Genomic DNA, 20,916 nt, shown 5'->3' with positions numbered 1-20,916 from the left:
CCTAGGAACTAACGGGTGTATGTAACCCAGGGTATGTCTACACTGCAGCTGGGCAGGTGCTTCCCAGTGTGGGTAGACAGACACATGCTGGCTCTGCTGGCACCAGCATGCTAGAAATATCCGTGTAGCCGAGGGTGGCATAGGCGACAGCTCAGGCTAGCTGCCGGGGGACAAACCCGCCTGGCCCCCCGGCCAGCTAGCCCAAGCTGCCATCTATGCAAGCCCAGCTACACTGCTGTTTTAACGCACTACCTCAAGCAGAGCCAGCATGTGTCCATCTCCTCGGGCTGGGAAGCCCCCGCCCAGCTGCAGTGTAGCCAAACACGCTGAGAGATCGTGCTGTAGCCACACTCTGTACAAAGTCTCCTGCGGTAACCATCATAGATGTGAAGGCCACTGATTGTCCATTGAGAGCTCCTGCGTGGCACAGGCCAGAGACCGTCCCCCAGCAAGCCCTGCATTGGGCCCTCACTTGTGGGCCAGCTGGAGTGGATCTTTTAGAGACAGCCAATCTCAACCTCAAGGCTCCAAGGGATGGAAAATCCTCCACACCTGGGAAGCTACTCCAACCGGTCATTGCTTCATGGTTAAAATATCATGTCTTGTTTCTAGCTGGACTTTGCTGACTTCAGCTTCTAACCTCTGGATCTTGTTGTGCGTTGGCTGCTAGACTAGCGAGCCTTGCAAAACACAGAAGTGCAGCATGAAGTATCCACTCAAGTTCTTGGTCTGTTTTTTTGGACAGGCGAAGCTAGCAGGGGAGCGGGGGGCTCGTGCCATCCTCTTCGACATCACAGATGATGAAAGCGCCGCTGACCAGGTACAAACGCTATTGATACCTTCAGGAAAACTTCAGTGGTACCATCCTGTCCTGAAATACACACAGCTCCAGTCCAGGCTCCCGCTTCTCCATAGTAGCCAGGACCTGCAGAAATGGAGGGACAGAGCTGGGGTTGAGGCAAGGGGTGATGGTGCAGGTTGGCTCCTCCATTCAGTACCATAGAACAGAGACCTTTCCCCAGCTCATCCCGAACACAGAGAACCCACTTCGCACAAAGCCTTTCCCTAATGGGGTAGCTACATCGCACAACTAGATGTTCAAGCAGGCATTTATGCACATAACCCCTGCTTTGTGCAGCCAAACTGTTCAGGCATCGAGTTTGCCAAGTGCAGTCCCTCCAGAGTCCTAATGCTAGCAGCCGAACCTTTACCCATGAGGGAGCCATCTAGACTATCACAACTGGTAAAACATCTACAACACTGACATTACACAGGGTCGCTGAGGAGCATCTGTTCCCTAAGGAGAAATGAGGGAGGACATTTGGTCCCTAGAGAGAGTCAGGGCACAAGGAGGTACACTGGGCGTTTAGAGAGCGAGCATGGTTGGTAGGGAGAGATCTGGAGAGAGCTGGTGGTGAAGGATGGTGGGAGTGGGAGGGTGTGGGACAATCCAGTCTCAGGAAAGATTGCTGCTCTTCAGAATTAGTCCAAGTAAACTTCTGAACTCCAGCTGTGTGCAAAGAGCTCAGGGTTCGCCGGCTCTTTTCTCTGCCGGTGATAAACTGTGTTGGTCTCACACAAAGGGGGCTGCTTCCTCCCACCCCATGTGACACAATAATGGAACAGAGCGAGTCTCAGGCCTGTGTGGAGTAGCTGTTATTGTTGTGTAAGTGGGTGGTCAATGCTGCTTGCTAGTGTCTTGTCACCAGGCTAAGCGGAACGAGACCTGCAGCCTATAGGTACAAATAGGCTCCACTTCCTGTGGTGCTAGATTCACGGGAAGTGAGTATAAAATAAAGTGGCTGTTGGCTACAAGAACACTTTGCTCTAGTGAGAAGAACACTAGACCCTTTCCCACTCACACTGTGTCAGGGTGTAACAAATTCAAGTACATTGCATTCTAAGACCAGCCTCAACTAGTTCCATGGGAGGAAGCAGTCCTGGCTTTTGCTGAAATGGGCGTGAGGCAAGCAGCATTAGTTCTGTCAAATAACGACTGACCAGAATATAGTACTAATCAAATGTAGGTGAGTGAGCGAAGAAAGCTCAGATGTGGGCTAGGAGACTGTGCCCAGATCCGTGCTGCAGTATCAGTGTGCACAAGAAGGAATGCGGCACTGATCATGGGCACTGGCCCCATCACTTTTCATGGCTGATTCATTCACTCATTCCTTAGGCCCAGCATCGTGCTAGGCACTTTACTAGCAGGAACAGTATAAAGAAAAAGGCCCCACACCAAACAGCTTACAATCGAGACAGACAACGTACGGTGCAGGAGACAGGAGGCAGGGCCGGGGTAAAGGCCATGAACCACACCAGGGTGTTTATTGTTTTTTTGCCAGGGTTATGAAGCATCGTCCCCGCTCGGAGGTGAAGCCTGTCGGCTTTGGGGAAGGGGTGGACAGAGGAAAGCAAGAGACATGGTCAAGCGGTGCCTGTAGAGGAGGCAGGGACAAGGACAGGGAAGGGGCAGGCAGGGGAGCAGCAGAGGCAAGAGCAGAGAGAGGTGGGCAGGAGCCAGGGGGTGGGGGGATGAGGCGCTTCCCTCTGGTGCAGACTGAGGACAGAAGGTCAATAATAAATATACCATGTCATGGGTTCTGGGCAGCGACTGTAGCACTTGTCCTGGGCAGCAGTGCTCATTCCCTCACCCCGTATGTGATCGTGGGTGTTGGTAAATCTCCATCACACCCATGTCTCAGGCTGTGCTCTGGGCCAGCTCATGAACAAGCTTGTTTCTTTGCAGCTGAGGAAACCCAGGGGCCTGAGTCAGCCTGTGGTTCTGATCCGGGGCCACGATGCTGAGCTTCTGATGGGCGTCGTGAACAAGAATCGAGAAGCACATGTGAAGATTGAGGTTAAAGAGCAGCCAGCCTGGGTGAGGAACATGTCGTATCCACCTTCTCCTTTCCACTCTAGGTCAATCTTCCCAGCACTGGAGCAACGCTGTGCCTCCCTTCCATGGGAGGTGACACCCTGGCCCTCTTCCTCCTCTGTGGCTCAGGCCGCCCACGGCTAGTGAAGGTTGTAAAGCCCCTTCGGCTCATTGGCAATTTCTCTGTGAAACCTCCCAAGTCATCTAAGGATATTTCTTGTCTCTTTATCTGGTACCAGGCCCAGGCCCTTCGCTCTGCAGAGCAAAGCCTAGCGAGCTGAGGCACCAAGAGGGGCTGGCTGAGGTTTGCAGAGAGGACATCAGACCGGTTTTCTTTTCCCTGTGAAGCACAGGGAGGGTGGGTCTACCCTTATATGTCTGAAGGGTAATGATCATGAAGAGATCAGGAGCCTGGCCTGCTCTCATTCCTATCAGGCACAGACACCAGGGTAACGGATCCTCTGTCTCTCGCCAACAGCCAGACTATGATGTGTGGATTCTTCTCACGGTGCTGAGCACTGTCATCGTGATCATCCTGATTTTTGTCGCTCGCACCAAGTGTCACTGGAACAGGACTCAGGTAAGACTGTGTGGAGACAGCTCAGAACCTGGTTGTTCTGCCAGCAAAAGGGGAGCAGTGGGGGCTCCTTCTGCACACAGCTAGTCTAAGAAAGGGCGTGATGGGAAAAGTGTGTGTGTGTTTGAGAAAGAGGAGACCTGTCTACACAAGCCGAGCGTCCCATTGCAGCTCAAACAATGTGAGCAGTTTGGGTTCCTGTAGTGATTCAGTGCAGCCACACTCCAGCCCTGGGTTTTGGTGACCAGTCGTGTCATATGCGGTTTGCACTCACCCCAGACATTGCTGTACCTGTGCATTGCAGCACCTTCCCAGCCAGGTGTCATTTACACACAAATGTTGGCAAAGTGCCCTGACTTCCCCAGCTCACTAACTGACCCTGTCCTCGGTGCCAGTGGAAGTCACTGGCCTGTTCTAACATTAGAGAGATTAAAATACTTTAGTGTTTGGGATGAAAACCAATACATTACATAAAAGACCTTCCAAGTACAGAAATATTTCCAAATTTGGAAAGCCCCCTTTTTCTACAGGATAACACAGTCACTCCTGACAGCCCATTTCCTGACTACCTTGTTGGCCAAGTGATCCAGAAGTGACATGCGACTAGAGACACCTGAAATGGGCCTGGATTTCAGTGTGGGCTAAGCAGCTACCTCTGTGCCCCAGGCCTGTTTAAGGCATCTGAGCTTGGGCACCCAAAGTCCTGAGTCACTTTCTTGGCCACGACCACAACTCAGATAAAAATAGCTACATTTTAGTGTAATCCACTAGCAAATGGAAAGAACAAAGAACACCGCACGCCCTTGCCCAGAGATTCAGCACTTCCCCATTTCTGACAGAACCAGTTTTTTCAGCCTCAATGGAAAGATAAGCTGGCATGTCTTCTAGTGAAATGACACATAGCAGCAAAGCTAAGCAGAAGAACGGAAAGCTCAGTACCCAGGAAGGTAAGTCCCAGAGGAGTTGAGATTTGGGGTATGATACAATTATTGCAGGTGGAGCAGCAGCGACGCCTAGAGCTGAGGTAGCCCAACACTCACCTCAGGCAGAAATTCCTCACGTCTGGGCTCTCCCTCAGGTTGGACGTTTTTGAAAGTTGGAACGGAAACAGGGCAGTTGTTTTCCATAAAAGAACCAGGAGCTTTTCCCAATGTCAAAACTTTTGGACCCATATTTGGAATGTTCTACCTGCACTGAGCCTGCGCCTCACTCAGCCTCCTCTAACACGTGCCAGGGCCGAAGCTAGTGCTCCAGGTGGGGCTTGGGCAAACCAGAGTCTCCTCCTCCTCCTTGCACAGGGAAGATGCAGGCAGCCAAGATCCTATGAGTTCCAGTCTCTTTTCTTCCAGCAACTGGCATTAGTAATTCTAGTGCCATTAATTCTTTGCACTTATAGCCCTTCTGTACCCCTACCCTACGACAGTGGTTTTCAAACTGCGGGTTGCGACCCAGAACCAGGTCATGGAATGTCAGGCACTGGGTCATGGTGGCTCTGGTCAGCACCACCGACCGGGCCGTTAAAAGTCCCGTCGGCGGTGCTGCCCGGCTAAGGTAGGCTAGTCCCTGTCTGTTCTGACACCACGCTGTGCCCCGGAAGCAGCCAGCAGCAGGTTTGGCTCCTAGGCGGGGGGGCCATGGGACTCTGTGTGCTGCCCCCGCCCTGAGCACCGGCTCCGCACTCCCATTGGCCAGTTCCCGGACAATGGGAGCTGGGGGGGTGGTGCCTGCGGGCGAGAGCCGTGCGGAGCTGCTTGCACCCTTCTGCCTAGGAGCTGGATCTGCTGCTGGCTGCTTCTGGGGTGCAGTGCGGTCCACGGTGCCAGGACAGGCAGGAAGCCTGCCTCTGTACCCCCACTGCGCCGCTGACTGGGAGCCACCCGATGTAAGCCTGTGCCCCAACCCTGCGCTCCAATCCCCTGCCCCAGCCCTGAGCCCCCGCACCCAGAGCTCCCTCCTGCACCCCAAGCCCCTCATCCCCAGCCCCATCCCACAACCTGCACCCCCAGCCCAGAGCCCTCACCCCCTCCCGCACCCCAACCCCCTGCCCCAGCTATAGCCCCCTCCTACACCGTGAACCCCTCATTCCTGGCTCCACCCCACAGACCTCACCCCCACACCCCAACCCTCTGCCTCAGCCCTGGGCCCCTCCCACACCCCAAACCCCTCATCCCCAGCTCCGTTGGGTCACGGGCATCAACAGTTTTCTTCAGAATACGGACCCTGGACTTCAGAAAAGCAGATTTTGACTCCCTCAGGGAACTGATGGGCAGGATCCCCTGGGAGAATAACATGAGGGGGAAAGGAGTCCAGGAGAGCTGGTGTATTTTAAAGAATCCTTATTGAGGTTGCAGGAACAAACCATCCCGATGTGTAGGAAGAACAGTAAATACGGCAGGCGACCAGCTTGGCTTAACAGTGAAATCCTTGATGATCTTAAACACAAAAAAGAAGCTTACAAGAAGTGGAAGATTGGACAAATGACCAGGAAGGAGTATAAAAATATTGCTCAGGCATGCAGGAGTGAAATCAGGAAGGCCAAATCACACTTGGAGTTGCAGCTAGCAAGAGATGTTAAGAGTAACAAGAAGGGTTTCTACAGGTATGTTAGCAAGAAGAAGAAGGTCAAGAAAAGTGGGGGTCCCTTACTGAATGAGGGAGGCAACCTAGTGACAGAGGACGTGGAAAAAGCCAACGTACCCAATGCTTTTTTTGCCTCTGTCTTCACAAACAAGGTCAACTCTCAGACTGCTGCACTGGGCAGCACAGCCTGGGGAGGAGGTGACCAGCCCTCTGTGGAGAAAGAAGTGGTTCAGGACTATTTAGAAAAGCTGGACGAGCACAAGTCCATGGGGCCGGATGTGCTGCATCCGAGGGTGCTAAAGGAGTTGGCGGATGTGATTGCAGAGCCATTGGCCATTATCTTTGAAAACTCATGGCGATTGGGGGAGGTCCTGGATGACTGGAAAAAGGCTAATTTAGTGCCCATCTTTAAAAGAGGGAAGAAGGAGGATCCAGGGAACTACAGGCCAGTCAACCTCACCTCGGTCCATGGAAAAATCATGGAGCAGGTTGTCAAGGAATCAATTTTGAAGCACTCAGAGGAGAGGAAATGATCAGGAACAGTCAGCATGGATTTACCAAGGGCAAGTCATGCCTGACTAACCTAATTGCTTTCTATGATGAGATAACTGGCTCGGTGGATTTGGGGAAAGCAGTGGATGTGATATACCTTGACTTCAGCAAAGCCTTTGATATGGTCTCCCACAGTATTCTTGCCAGCAAGATAAAGAAGTATGGGCTGGATGAGTGGACTATAAGGTGGCTAGAAAGCTGGCTAGATCGTCGGGCTCAATGGGTAGTGATCAACGGCTCCATGTCTAGTTGGCAGCTGGTATCAAGTGGAGTGCCCCAAGGGTCGGCCCTGGGGCCGGTTTTGTTCAGTATCTTCATTAATGATCTGGAGGATCATAGAATATCAGGGTTGGAAGGGACCTCAGGAGGTATCTAGTCCAACCCCCTGCTCAAAGCAGAACCAATTCTCAACTAAATCATCCCAGCCAGGGCTTTGTCAAGCCTGACCTTAAAAACCTCTAAGGAAGGAGAGTCCACCACCTCCCTAGGTAACCCATTACAGTGTTTCACCACTCTCTGAGTGAACAAGTTTTTCCTAATATCCAACCTAAACCTCTCCCACTGCAACTTGAGACCATTACTCCTTGTTCTGTCATCTTCTACCACTGAGAAAAGTCTAGATCCATCCTCTTTGGAACCCCCTTTCAGGTAGTTGAAAGCAGCTATCAAATCCCCCCTCATTCTTCTCTTCTGCAGACTAAACAATCCCAGTTCCCTCAGCCTCTCCTCATAAGTCATGTGCTCCAGACCCCTAATCATTTTTGTTGCCCTCCGCTGGACTCTTTCCAATTTTTCCACATCCTTCTTGTAGTGTGGGGCCCAAAGCTAGACACAGTACTCCAGATGAGGTCTTACCAATGTCAAATAGAGGGGAATGATCACATCCCTCGATCTGCTGACAATGCCCCCACTTATACAGCCCAAAATGCCATTAGCCTTCTTGGCAACAAGGGCACACTGTTGACTCATATCCAGCTTCTCGTCCACTGTAACCCCTAGGTCCTTTTCTGAAGAACTGCTGCCTAGCCATTCGGTCCCCAGCCTGTAGCAGTGCATGGGATTCTTCCATCCTAAGTGCAGGACTCTGCACTTGTCCTTGTTGAACCTCATCAGATTTCTTTTGGCCCAATCCTGTAATTTATCTAGGTCCCTCTGTATCCTATCCCTACCCTTCCAGCTTAGTGTCATCTGCAAACTTGCTGAGGGTGCAGTCCACGCCATCCTCCAGATATTGAACAAAACCGGCCCCAGGATCGACCCTTAGGATGGCGTGGATTGCACCCTCAGCAAGTTTGCAGATTTCACTAAACTGGGAGGAGTGGTAGATATGCTGGAGGGCAGGGATAGGATACAGAGAGACACAGACAAATTAGAGGACTGGGTGCGTGGCATCAGGCATTCAGAATTAGTGGGCGTGTTTGGAGGGTTGGGCCCAGATTACAACCTGAGTCAGGGGAGTTGGGAATAGAAGCCAGGTCTCCTGAAGGCCAGTGACCTGCTCTGACAACTAGGTCATGCTGCCTCACGGTTTGCCTTGACCAGCTGCCAGGTCTCTGTCTGTCGCAGCTGCCTTTATTGCCAGCCTGGTGCTGCAGGCTGCAGCGTGGCTGGTGAAAGGAGAGCCCTCGCTTTTCACATCTGGCAATTTGTGGAACATGTGTCTCTTCGTCCTAGCTATGCAGGAGGGGCCAGTCCTCTCTTCACTCTGCCACTTCTTCAGTCGAGCTCTCTTTTCCTTTCTCCCAGGACTCCTTGCAGCAGCAGACCATGCAGGCCATCAGCCAGCTGGCCATCCGGAAGTACCAGGCCCGGTGCCGACAGGCCGCCCTGAGGGATTCGGCCAGCAGCTGCAGCTCAGCCCCCGTCTGCGCTATCTGTCTGGAGGAGTTCAGCGAGGGCCAGGTAGGACGAGCTCATGCTGGAGTGGAAGCCAGATAGCGAGTCTGGCCAATCACGGCTCTGAACTCTCTGGGCAGGGGGGCTGCACAGCTGGCAGGACTCTGTGTAAATGGCACAAGGAGCAGTGTGCTCTGTGGGGCAGGGCATTTCCTGGTCTGTGCTTTGGAGCAAGCCTGCCCAGGCACAGCACTGGGAGAGGGGGCCTGGGAGGGCTTTAAACCCAGAGCCTCACAGAGATTTAGGCACCCAACTCCCATTGAAATCCGGAATTAGGTGCCTGCGTCCTTTGGGGGTCTGTCCTAGGCTGCTCCAGGATGCTCAGGTGATGCCTAATGCCAAGAGCACCCTCTTGCTGGGTGTGTGAACCTGGCTGCTCTCCAGGCATCCTGGCCGTTGTCACTTCCAGAGCAGATTACTGCTACAGCCTGCCACTGACATGACACTGGCCCAGAACGTGGCTCCCCTGCTGGCAGTCAGTTAACACAGGGAGGGCTAAGGGGTGACGATCACAGGGATCTGGGGCTCTTCATGCTAACAGAGAACAGTGACACCATCCAATGGCTGGGCGCTGACGCTAGATTGGAAATAAGGCATGTGTTTTTAACAGCGAGAGCAATGAACCACTGGAACAACTTACCCAGTTGTGGTGCATTCTGATGATTTTTATATCAAGTTGGGAGGTTTTTCTCCAAGATCTGCTCTAGGAATTATTGCGGGGAAGTTCTCTGGCCTGTCTTGTGGAGGGGTGAGCCTAGATGATCACAGTGGTCCCTTCTGGCCTTGGAATCGATGGATCAGTTGTATCTCTCCAGGACCAGGTGCCTCCGGAGCTCCATGGCCCGGCCTGGCTGCCAGGACATTTGCATGGAGAGCTGTGGGTGTAGGGAAAGCTTCTAATGGGTTGGGGCCTGGTTCCCTGAGCAATGCCTCTCCCCAAGGGGTGCTGCACCAGTGGAGCCCGGGTTGCTGACAGGGCATTGCTCCAGAGGGCTTTGCAGTGTGTGCCCCACTCAGACCCCAGAGCTTGGACACTGCAGAGGCATGGGCTGGTATGCTCGGAGCCAGATGCTTCGGTGCTCTTGTTTTATACATTGGGAAGCGTCCAGAGTGCAGGATCAGGGCTGATCCATGGAGCAGGGAGACGCCTCCCCACCCACATCCAGCTCCCTCCAGGGACCTTGCTTTGCCCACTCAAACCTCCTCTCTGTCTCTGTCTAGGAGCTGCGGATTATTTCCTGTTCCCATGAATTCCACAGAGAGTGTGTCGACCCCTGGCTGCAGCAGCACCACACCTGCCCGCTCTGCATGTTCAATATCATCGGTAGGGCGTTATGGTGTGGTTTGGTGTTATGTGGGGGGGTTGTAGTGTTATGTGTGGGGGGAGGTGTGGTGTGTGAGTGGCTGTTTGGGTATGGGAGAGGGGGATTGTGGTGTGTGTGGGGTGTGTGGAGTGGATGTAGGGGTGGATGTTGGGAGTGTGGGGGTGGGTGGTGTTATATGTCTGGGGGGGAGAGTGTTTGTGGTGTGGGAGGAGGGGGGTTGTGGTGTGCATGCGAGGGAACTTGTGTGTGAGGGAGACGTGTGGCTGTGAACCAGCACTGAGGAGGTTTTCTTGCACCCACCCCTGCGTGTGCAGCTCTCTGAAGGTCTCCAGGGGCACTGGTTATGGGGAAGGCTCATCAGGCTGTATGGGAAGCAGTAAAAGAGTCCCCATGTGCTGGTGGGGACAAGGAATGGTTGGGTATCAGGCACAGAAGAGAGGTGGGGTCAGGGCAGGTGGGCGAGTGGGCAGGGTCTGGGGAGGGGTTGCCAGGCACTGGGTGAGTGGGGAGGGGCACCGGGGAGAGGTTGCCAGTCACTGGGTGAGTTGGGCAGGGCACTGGGGAGGGGTTGCTAGGCACTGGGTGAGTGGGGCGGGGCACTGGAGAGGGGTAGCCAGGCACTGGGTGAGTGGGGCTGGGCACTGGGGAGGGGTTGCTAGGCACTGGGTGAGTGGGGCTGGGCACTGGGGAGGGGTTGCCAGGCACTGGATGAGTGAGGCTGGGCACTGAGGAGGGGTTGCCAGGCACTGGGTGAGTGGGGCTGGGCACTGGGGAGGGGTTGCCAGGCACTGGGTGAGTGGGGCTGGGCACTGGAGAGGGGTAGCCAGGCACTGGGTGAGTGGGGCTGGGCACTGGGGAGGGGTTGCCAGGCACTGGGTGAGTGGGGCTGGGCACTGGGGAGGGGTTGCCAGGCACTGGATGAGTGAGGCTGGGCACTGGGGAGGGGTTGCCAGGCACTGGGTGAGTGGGGCTGGGCACTGGGGAGGGGTTGCCAGGCACTGGGTGAGTGGGGCTGGGCACTGGGGAGGGATTGCCAGGCACTGGGTGAGTGGGGCTGGGCACTGGGGAGGGGTTGCCAGGCACTGGATGAGTGGGGCTGGGCACTGGGGAGGGGTTGCCAGGCACTGGATGAGTGAGGCTGGGCACTGGGGAGGGTTTGCCAGGCACTGGGTGAGTGGGGCTGGGCACTGGGGAGGGGTTGCCAGGCACTGGGTGAGTGGGGCTGGGCACTGGGGAGGGGTTGCCAGGCACTGGGTGAGTGGGGCTGGGCACTGGGGAGGGGTTGCCAGGCACTGGGTGAGTGGGGCTGGGCACTGGGGAGGGGTTGCCAGGCACTGGGTGAGTGGGGCTGGGCACTGGGGAGGGGTTGCCAGGCACTGGGTGAGTGGGGCTGGGCACTGGGGAGGGGTTGCCAGGCACTGGGTGAGTGGGGCTGGGCACTGGGGAGGGGTTGCCAGGCACTGGGTGAGTGGGGCTGGGCACTGGGGAGGGGTTGCCAGGCACTGGGTGAGTGGGGATGGGCACTGGGGAGGGGTTGCCAGGCACTGGATGAGTGAGGCTGGGCACTGGGGAGGGGTTGCCAGGCACTGGATGAGTGAGGCTGGGCACTGGGGAGGGGTTGCCAGGCACTGGGTGAGTGGGGAGGGGTTGCCAGGCACTGAGTGAGGGGGGGGAAGGGCACTGCGGAGGGGTAGCCAGGCATGGGGTGAGTGGGGGCAGGCACTGGAGATTAATTGCCAGGCATTGGGTGTGTGGGCGGGGTTCTGGGCAGAGGTTGCCAGGTTACCGTGGGATGGGATGCAGACACGTAGTGGATATGCCCTTTCTATCTCTCTAGAGGGGGCTGCCTTTGCCCAGCCTGCACATTTGAGGCAGAATTCCCAGGATCTGGAACCTGGGCAGCGGCTTCACCTCTTCCGGCAACACCCAGGATACGCCCTGTATCACCTCCCAGAGGCCCACCCCCAGCGGCGGCTCAGGACCTTTGCTTCGCAGCTCCCCCATGGCAACCCCTTCTTCCATTCCCCAGAGCTCTCCCAATTGGATTTCAGCACCATGCACTATTTGCCATACAGGCCAGTGGGCTCCATGGCCACATGCAGCCATCAACCCTCTCTAGCCCAAGGCCTAGGGAATGAGCAGCACCGAAAATCTCCAGCATGTGGGCAGATGCCATCTTCTCACAGGACTTGCCCACTTCAACACCAGGCCCATTGCCTGGGATTCAGGACTGCGGCAGTACCGAGACAGCACCATGCTGCCCCTCTTCGTCGGGGAACCAGTCATGGGAGGCAGCACATCAGCAGTGGCTCAGGGGAGAGCTATCTCACAGAGCACAGTGGGTACCTGGCTGATGGTCCAGGCAGTGACTCCAGCTCCGGACCCTGTCATGGCTCCTCCAGTGATTCTATGTTGAATTGCACAGATGTCAGCCTCCAGGGCATCCACGGCAGCTGCTCCACCTTCCGCAGCTCCCTGAGCAGTGACTATGACCCCTGGGTGTACTGTAGCTCCACTGACAATGGCCAGGAGCAGCTGCAGCCTCCCGGAGAGCCAAGGACAAGGTCTTTGGACTTGAAGGAGACTGGCAGCACTGCATTAGCCAAGAGTCAGATACTGAGTCATGTCCATTATCACCACCACAGGCATCATCACTACAGGAAAGACCTCGAGTGTCCATCTGGGAGATCAGGCCAGGAACCCAGCCAGCGTAGGCCCCGGTTTGCTGGAGCTGTGCCTGGTGCTCGGACACAAAAGAGGACTGAGAAAACTCGTCACTGCAAACAGCCTCTTGAAAGCAGCCCAGGGTCCCAGGATGCATCTCTGTCAGGACAGCCCTCCTGTGAGCATCAGGGACCTGACCTCTCAAAGCACCTCTCCTCTTCTGCAGACAGGTCTGACTTCAGCAGGGTGGCCAGTAGGCAAGCTGGAGCAGCTGGTCCATTGCCTTTCCCGCTGTCACAGAAACATGGCTTACAAAGCCGTCACCACAGAAGGAAACGGAAGTGCCGCCCGGAGCCTGTCCTGGCTCACCTTTCAGAGGACTCAGACGTGCACAAAGACTGCAATGTTCACATTCACTATGGCCACTCCCCTGGCTACTGCTGCTCCCCAGAAGTTCAGTCACTGTTGCCAACGGCCCCTATGCCCTATTGCTCAGGCTCTCAGGTGGTTTGGAAGTGCCGAGTCCCACCCTCCAACTTGGAGTCCCAGCAGCAGGACAAGGACCTATCAGAACGGGAGGGGAAACCCACGTATCCAGGTGATTTCTCAGGGACAGGCACCGCAGAAGACAACACAAGTCTTTACCTCCCCTGCCAAACTCTGCAACACAATCAGGGTAAGTTTGTTAGTCACCTCTGCTTTTAGCAAACTTCTGAACAGTGGATTGTACAATTAAGGGTTCATACATAGATATGTGCGTGTGTGTGTGCGCATGCATATAAACACCACACATTGCTCCAAGCTACTGACAACAACTGAGAATGGATGTTTTCAGAGTTCAGACATTAGAATAATAGAAGATTAGGGTTGGAAGAGACCTCAGGTGGTCATCTAGTCCAACCCCCTGCTCAAAGCAGGACCAAACCCAACTAAATCATCCCAGTCAGGGCTTTGTCAAGCCGGACCTTAAAAATCTCTAAGGATGGAGATTCCACCACCTCCCTAGGGAACCCATCCCAGTGCTTCACCACCTTCCTAGTGAAATAGTGTTTCATAACATCCAACCTAGACCTTCCCCACTGCAACTTGAGACCATTGCTCCTTGTTCTGTCATCTGCCACCACTGAGAACAGCCGAGCTCCATCCTCTTTGGAACCCCACTTCAGGTAGTTGAAGGCTGCTATCAAATCCCCCCTCATTCTTCTCTTCTGCAGACTAAATGAGCCCAGTTCTCTCAGCCTCTCCTCAGAAGTCATGTGCCCCAGCACCCTAATCATTTTGTTGCCCTCCGTTGGATTCTCTCCAATTTGTCCACATCCCTTCTGTATTGGGGGACCAAAACTGGATGCAATACTCCAAATGTGGCCTCACCAGTGCCGATTAGAGGTGAATAATCACTTCCCTCAATCTGCTGGCAACGCTCCTACTATTGCAGCCCAATATGCCGTTAGGTTTCTTGGCAATTAGGGCACACTGCTGACTCATATCCAACTTCTCATCCACTGTAATCCCCAGGTCCTTTTCTGCAGAACTGCCGCTTAGCCAGCCGGTCCCCAGCCTATAGCAGTGCATGGGATTCTTCCGTCCTAAATGAAGGACTCTGCACTTGTTCTTGTTAAACCTCATCAGATTTCTTTTGGCCCAATTCTCTAATTTGTCTAGGTCCCTCTGTATCCTATCCCTACCCTCCAGTGTATCTACCTCTCCACCGCAACTTAGTGTCATCCGCAAACTTGCTGAGGGTGCAGTCCATCCCATCATCCAGATCATTAATGAAGATGTTGAACAAAACTAGCCCCGAGACTGACCCTTGGGGCACTCTGCTTGATACCGGCTGCTAACTAGACATCGAGCTGTTGATCACTACCCACTGCACCTGACAATCTAGCCAGCTTTCTATCCACCTTATAGTCCATTCATCTAATCCATACTTTTTTAACTTGCTGGCAAGAATACTGTGGGAGACCGTATCAAAAGCTTTGCTGAAGTCAAGGTATATCACGTCCACTGCTTTCCCCTCATCCACAGAGCCAGTTATCTCATCATAGAAGGCAATCAGGTTGGTCAGGCATGACTTGCCCTTGGTGAATCCATGTTGACTGTTCCTGAACACCTTCCTCTCCTCCAAGTGCTTCAAAATGGATTCCTTGAGGACCTGCTCCATGATTTTGCCAGGGACTGAGGTGAGGTCTGTAGTTCCACAGATTCTCCTTCTTCCCTTTTTTAAAGATGGGCACCATATTTGCTTTTTTCCAATCATCTGAGACCTCCCCTGATCGCCATGAGTTTTCAAAGATAATGGCCAATAGCATTACAATATTAAAGCTCTAATTAATAGCATATATGATTAATAAATCCTTTGCTTGTCTTATAAATCAGCTGACAGCATCTGAGCTTTTAGAAGCTGAATGCAGACAAATTCAAATTGAAATAGGGCATAATATTTAACAGTGAGGGTGATTAATCATTGGGAAAAAACTGCCTGGTTGGTGGATTCTCTGTCTTTTTGTGTCTTCAAATCAAGACTGGATGCCTTTCTGGAAGAGATGCTTCCGACAAACACAAGTTGTTGGGCTCAAGATAGGGGTAATGGTGTGAAATTCTTTGGCCTGAGTTATGCAGATGATGTAATGGTCCTGGCCTTAAACTCTCTGAGTCTATAAATTACATTCCTCCTGACCTAGATTGTGCAGAGGCTGCTTCGTGGAGTCTCTCTGGCGACACATTCAGATGATTAATAAAAGGCTCACATTTAGCCTGATTGATGTGTGTCAATTGTGAATGTACTTGAGAATGTGTAAATACACTCTTAGGTTGTGTCTACACTACAAAGTTTGGTCAATATAAATTATGTTGGCTTAGAGCCACCGACTTTTGTATTGCACTCGGACATGTGCACACTTGGCTGCTTGCGTCAGTGCTGCATGTCCTCACCAGATGTGGTTGCATCACTAGGTAGGTATCACAGCATGCCCCACGCTGCCATCCGACGCAATGCCTTGTGGGACATTTTCACAGTGGTTTGTGGGATACCAGCTATTCATCCAGGGATTTCTGGGAACTAGGGCTCACGTTCCCACAATCCCACTCTCTCCAATACAGAATGCTTATTCCAGCCCATAACTTTCATGCCATTTTAAAAATTCCTACAGTTCTGCACACCACGTTTGAGTCTCTGACATCTCTCTGGCAGAAGCATGCACCCTGCACAGCTCAGCGCAATTTTCATGAGCATTGCTAATACAGGACGCATTCTGCTCTATCTGCAGGACCTCAGCAGTTACTGCTACAACTGGTGGCATTGTGAGGAAAATGAGATGCTTGAGGCCAATGGCAGGATGACAGATACAGTAAATCAGAATGTCAGGTTGTGGCTGGGGTTCATGGAGCAGCTCTACATAGTAGATAGGCACTTCTGGGCCGGAGAACCAAGTCCTGACTGGTGGGGTGGCATTGTCACGTAGGTTTGGGATGATGAGCAGTGGTGGCAGGACCTTGGGATATGAAAGGCCACATTGCTGGGTCTGTGCGCTGAGCTTGCTCCAGCTCTCCGGCACAGGGACTCCACAATAAGAGCTGCACTGACAAGCGGCGGTGCTGCTCGGGAAGCTTACAATGCCAGATTACTATTCTGCAGTGGGCAATCAGATCAGATTTGGAAACTCCACAGGAGGCTGTTGTCATCCAAATGTGCAAGGTCATTAACTGTCTCCTGCTGTGCAGGCCTGTGACTCTCGACAATGTGCAGGGAATAGTAAGCAGATGGATTTGCAGCAACGGTGTTTCTGAACTGTGGTGGGATGACAGGCAGCACACAGATCCATATTCGGGTACCACCCCACCTGGCCAGGGACTATGTAAACGGAAAAGATTACTTTTGCATGATTACACAAGTGTTAGTGGATCACCGGGAATGCTTCATTGATGTCCATGTGGGCTAGTCAGGGAAGGTGCCTGACATTGAAGAACATAAGACTGTTCAGAAACTTGCAAGCAGGGACATTCTTCCTCAACTGATTCATTCACATTAGTAATGTTGAAATACCCATAGTGATTCTGGAGGACTAAGCATATCCCTTGCTCCCCCTGACTCATGAAACTATACACTTGCCACCTCAACAGAACCAAGGAAAGATTCGACTCCTGGCTGAGCAGGTGCAGGATGACCACTGGATATGCATTTGGGAGACTCCAAACTCACTGGTGATGTTTAATGGCTAGATTGGATCTCAGCAAGGCAAACATTCCTATTATTGTTGCAGCACGCTGTGCATTATATAATACTATCATGAGGTAAAGGGGGAAAGGCTCCTGGCAGGGCGGTGTGCGGTGGACCAGCTGTCTGCTGAATTTGAACAGCCAGACACAAGGGCTAGTAGAAAAGCCAACTATGGAGCCATAAGGTTGAGGGAGGCCTTAAAAGAACAGTCAGCCATAGAACTGTTGTGTGATGCTTTTGGGAAATGTTGTGCCTTCGTGTGTATAGATCTTAAATAGGGGTGGGATCTTGACTCCTGTTGTGAATTCTGTAATGTGGCACATCTGCTTGGTGTAAACTGGACTCTGAGTTTCAGAGAATAAAACTTTATTGTGTGCAAATAAACAGAAAACAAAGCTGACGTGCAAATAAATGTTAGAAACATTGAAACAGTAACGTAAGAGGGTGACCCATATTTATAAAAGCTTAGTAATACATATTTACATGTTAAAAACATTTTAAAATGTTTCATTCATGGTAAACACACGTACTGCACTGTTCTTGTTGGCCGATCCTGCAGTTGTCACAGGTCAGCATTGGTATAGTCATGGTTCTCCTAGTTCCGCCTTGCATGGAGTGCTGGGGGTATGGATTCACTCTGCTGCCACCCGTTATGCTTGGGGCTATACAGAGCAATGCCATGGAGTTTCCATGGATTGGAGGGGGTCTTTGGACAGACTGTTGCTTGGGAGGTTTAGATGCTGGGTGTCCCTGGGGTATGAGAATACAGAACGTGCAAGGTGGTTGGCGTTGACATCTCTTGCTCCTGAGGAGGACAAAGTCCTAGAGAACACAGCGGCTACTGGCGTCCCAAGGCTGCACTGGCCCATATACCACTATACTGTTTATTGCTCTGTTGCCAGCTGAATTCATCGCAGAGTGGCATGGGGATGTCTCCTATCCCGGGGAAGAAACAAGGCTGCCATCCCTAGAAACCTTCCAGAGAGGATTGCAGAGTATCTCCATGAGCGTTTCACTGAGGTTGTTCAAGTGGATAAAAGGGACAAAGTACCGAGCATGAGGAGCACTGTATCCGCCTGCTAGCTCAGCCAGCCAAAGTGAACACCACCTTTTCCTTTCTTCTACCACTAACCGAGCACAGGGCCCTGATCTGTGCGGACTGTGGAATTTGGCCTGCCGCACTGATCCATTTGAATTTATTGCCTAACATGCAGTAGTTGATTAGAGTGGCAAGTTGATGATTCTATGAACTAGATATTGATTCCAAAGCATTAACTTGAATTGGATTCCCAGTGCTGGTTTTAAAAGTAAAGTGAGGAATCCAAAGTCTCTCTTTGCTCTCTAAACATGTGGATGGGGTGGGCACCACTTTAAAACAGGGAAGAAGAGAGGGGAGGTTTTGGACAATGAATAGGGAAACAAACATGCCTGTGAGGAATAGATTTTACATTTTTATTAAAGCTAATGTTAAAATTATATAATACACAGGTTGAGAAAAGAGTGTCTGTACATCTGGGTATAGTGCTTAGATTATCCACAAAAACAGAGTTTGTTTTTAAAAGTCATAAGATACATATAGTACATAATCAGCAATAACCCAGATTTAGGTGAATAAATTTAAGAATACAGTTTATATATTAGCATCCAAGTATTCGGGTCCATCACTCATGAAAAGTTGTTCAGAGATGTGGTTGTGGGAAGCAAAATATAGCAATGAGTGAAGATTGTCCCTCAGTAACTGAGAATTTAGGGTAGGTTGTCCATTTAGAAAATACAATCTATCAAGGAAGTATTTCAGTTACTTTCCTGCCTCTGCTTCTCATCGGCACTCCAGCTCATCCCTCCTGGTATTGCCAATGTCTGGTGATGTATTCTATGTAGATGTCCCTCGACCACCTGATGCTGTCTGACACCATGAGTTGCCGCATCAGCCAAGCATAGCATTGACTGATTCTGCATTCTTTCAACACTCACTCATTACTGGGGTCCCATGTGCCCAAGACTATGACAATCAGCATGTGTGTCTCAACCTGGTAACCCCTAGATCTCAAGGTGTCTGCCAGAAGGGCGTATTTCTCCACCTTTCAAGCTCGGGCATCATGGAAGGCCGGGGTCCTGTTCTCGAAGGGCACTGTGACAGCCACCATGATGATCTTCTTCCGGTCCTCGTTGGTGATGACGATGTCCGGTTGCAGTTGGCTGACCGTTCTGGGGATGGTGGAGTTCATAGCAACCTTTCCGCATGGGTGGCGAGATGGCTCTGGCCAGGCGATCATGGATGGTGTTGTGTTGCAGCTGCCAGGCTCTGGAATGGGGCTTGCAGCTACACAGGACGTTGGGTAGTGTCTCGTTGGCGTAGCCGCACTTCCTCCATCGCTTGTCCCGATTCCCATGGTGGATGGCTCCGTTCAGTGAAACGCAGTTGAGCCAGGCCCTGTGGATGAACCTCCAGTCGGCAAATCGGGTGAAGCTGCCCCCGGGGAGGAAGTGGTTGTTGGCGTCCCACTTGCACATCACCTCGAACACCTTGCCCTGGTCCGGATTCCACTTCAGTTTTTCCACATACTGGCAGCAGATGGCATCCTTCAGGGTCCTCTCTAGCATGATTCTGGCTCTTGGAGTGATGATTGTGTGGTCTGTGTTCTTCATCTGTGGCACCAGGACTCCCAGATCCTTGCGTTCCTTGCACCATGTCCAGTGGCAGCCGATATGCTTCTCCAGTCGTCGTGTAGCGTTGTGGGCACAAGTCCAGAGTGAAGCAAAATCTCCCCATCTCTTCCAAATTTGCCTTCCAGGGAGCTGCTAAGGTAGGTGGCAACATCTTGGTTGGTGGGGGGAGGGATAGCTCAGTGGTTTGAGCATTGGCCTGCTAAACCTAGGGTTGTGAGTTCAATGCTTGAGGGGGCCACTTAGGGATCTGGGGCAAAAATCTGTGTGGGGATTGGTCCTGCTTTGAGCAGGGGGTTGGACTAGATACCTCCTGAGGTCCCTTCCAACCCTGATATTCTGAGGAGGTCCTGGCAATTTTCTTCTTGATGACATCCTGCATGGCACTTTCTGCAATGTTCCTCACCATGGTGCCTGGGCAAGGCAGAAGGCAGAAGTGATCACTGCACCATCACACAGATCACCTATTTGAGGGACACTGGCACCGCCCTGCCTGTGCAAGATGTACACCAGTTTATTGCTGGGTCTCTGGGGAAGAAACATCCACTTCTTCACTAGCTGCCTGGTGGTGTTGTCTGCGTTGTTCAGAGGTACCTTCGGCACAGCTGATCCCCTCAGGACAAATAAAATACAGGAATCAGGAAGGTGTTCAAGGCATTGATCTTCTGCCATGGTGCCAGTAGGGAGGAGTCGATCCTGGCCACATCTTGTAGGATCTCCGCAATGGTATCCTCAGGTGTCAGCTGGACACGGAAACCCATGGGTGTGCCAAGATGTTGGTATGCTTGCCCATCCTTGAGGAAGATCATGAGTTCACCCTGGATATGAAACAGCATCACCTGGACTGAGTCCCTTCTACTGCCATCGATATGCAGGGTTGCGCACTTCATACACTCAGCTGAGTTCCCTTTCCCTTCCTCACCTGGCTCCTCTGTTCTTGCCTGGTGGGATTGGCTTGATTTCGGTGGAGTTTTGAATAGCTCCTTACTTGCAGCATGGTTTGCATCCCCTTCTGTGCCCCCTCCCGCCTCCTCCTCACTGGGCATTGAAGGCTTTTCTGCGCCCAGTTCTAACAATGCATCCACAATCACATTCAGGGTGCTGGTAGGGTCCTCGCCAAGTACGGCATACTGTTCAGAGTGGCCCCAGATTTGTTGTTGCCCTTCCTTGCTTTCTGATATGCCTGCTGAAGTTTCTTGGCTTTCACCAGGCACTGCTGCTCATTCCTTTTGTGCCAAGTCTGGCATCCCCTGTGCAATGTGCATACAGATGTCTATATTCCTTTGGCTGTTCCTTAAGTGGCTTACCCAGCCTCTTCTCCCCACAGGCCAAGGAGATCCAGGACTTGTAGGCAGGAACATGTCTATGTATAGCTCTGTCTGTGCTGAGCTGGCATGGTGAGATGCTTGCAAATGTGGGCTAGTAGGTGTGCTTTCCAAGGCAGGCAACCAGAAAAAGGCATTTCGAAACATGCTGAGGTTTTTAAACGGGGAAGGTGAGGCTCTGGTATTTGAGGTCCCTGGGCAGTCAAGTGCAAAACTGTGACTATAGTGACCACTCT

General features: G+C 52.4%; 1 protein-coding gene across 4 annotated transcripts in view; it reads left to right on the top strand.

Annotated features, from left to right (window-relative positions):
- Nucleotides 1-20,916, top strand: part of RNF43 (ring finger protein 43) — a 116,101-nt gene that overhangs the window by 83,370 nt on the left and 11,815 nt on the right. For 2 of the 4 annotated variants that reach the window (XM_044994331.1, XR_006574457.1), the window contains exons 3-8: nucleotides 746-820; nucleotides 2,747-2,878; nucleotides 3,354-3,455; nucleotides 8,331-8,486; nucleotides 9,702-9,804; nucleotides 11,643-13,145. In XM_044994331.1, the coding sequence (XP_044850266.1) occupies nucleotides 746-820; nucleotides 2,747-2,878; nucleotides 3,354-3,455; nucleotides 8,331-8,486; nucleotides 9,702-9,804; nucleotides 11,643-13,145 (2,071 nt within the window). Of the gene's footprint in view, nucleotides 1-745; nucleotides 821-2,746; nucleotides 2,879-3,353; nucleotides 3,456-8,330; nucleotides 8,487-9,701; nucleotides 9,805-11,642; nucleotides 13,146-16,192; nucleotides 17,891-20,916 lie in introns of those variants that run through there. The other 2 variants (XM_044994333.1, XM_044994332.1) reach the window with 2 other exon arrangements.

The sequence above is a fragment of the Mauremys mutica genome, chromosome 19 (genome assembly GCF_020497125.1).
Source record: "Mauremys mutica isolate MM-2020 ecotype Southern chromosome 19, ASM2049712v1, whole genome shotgun sequence".
Classification (NCBI taxonomy): Eukaryota; Metazoa; Chordata; order Testudines; family Geoemydidae; genus Mauremys; species Mauremys mutica.
Note: the sequence above shows the minus strand (reverse complement) of the source record. Positions and strands in the feature narration are given on the sequence as shown.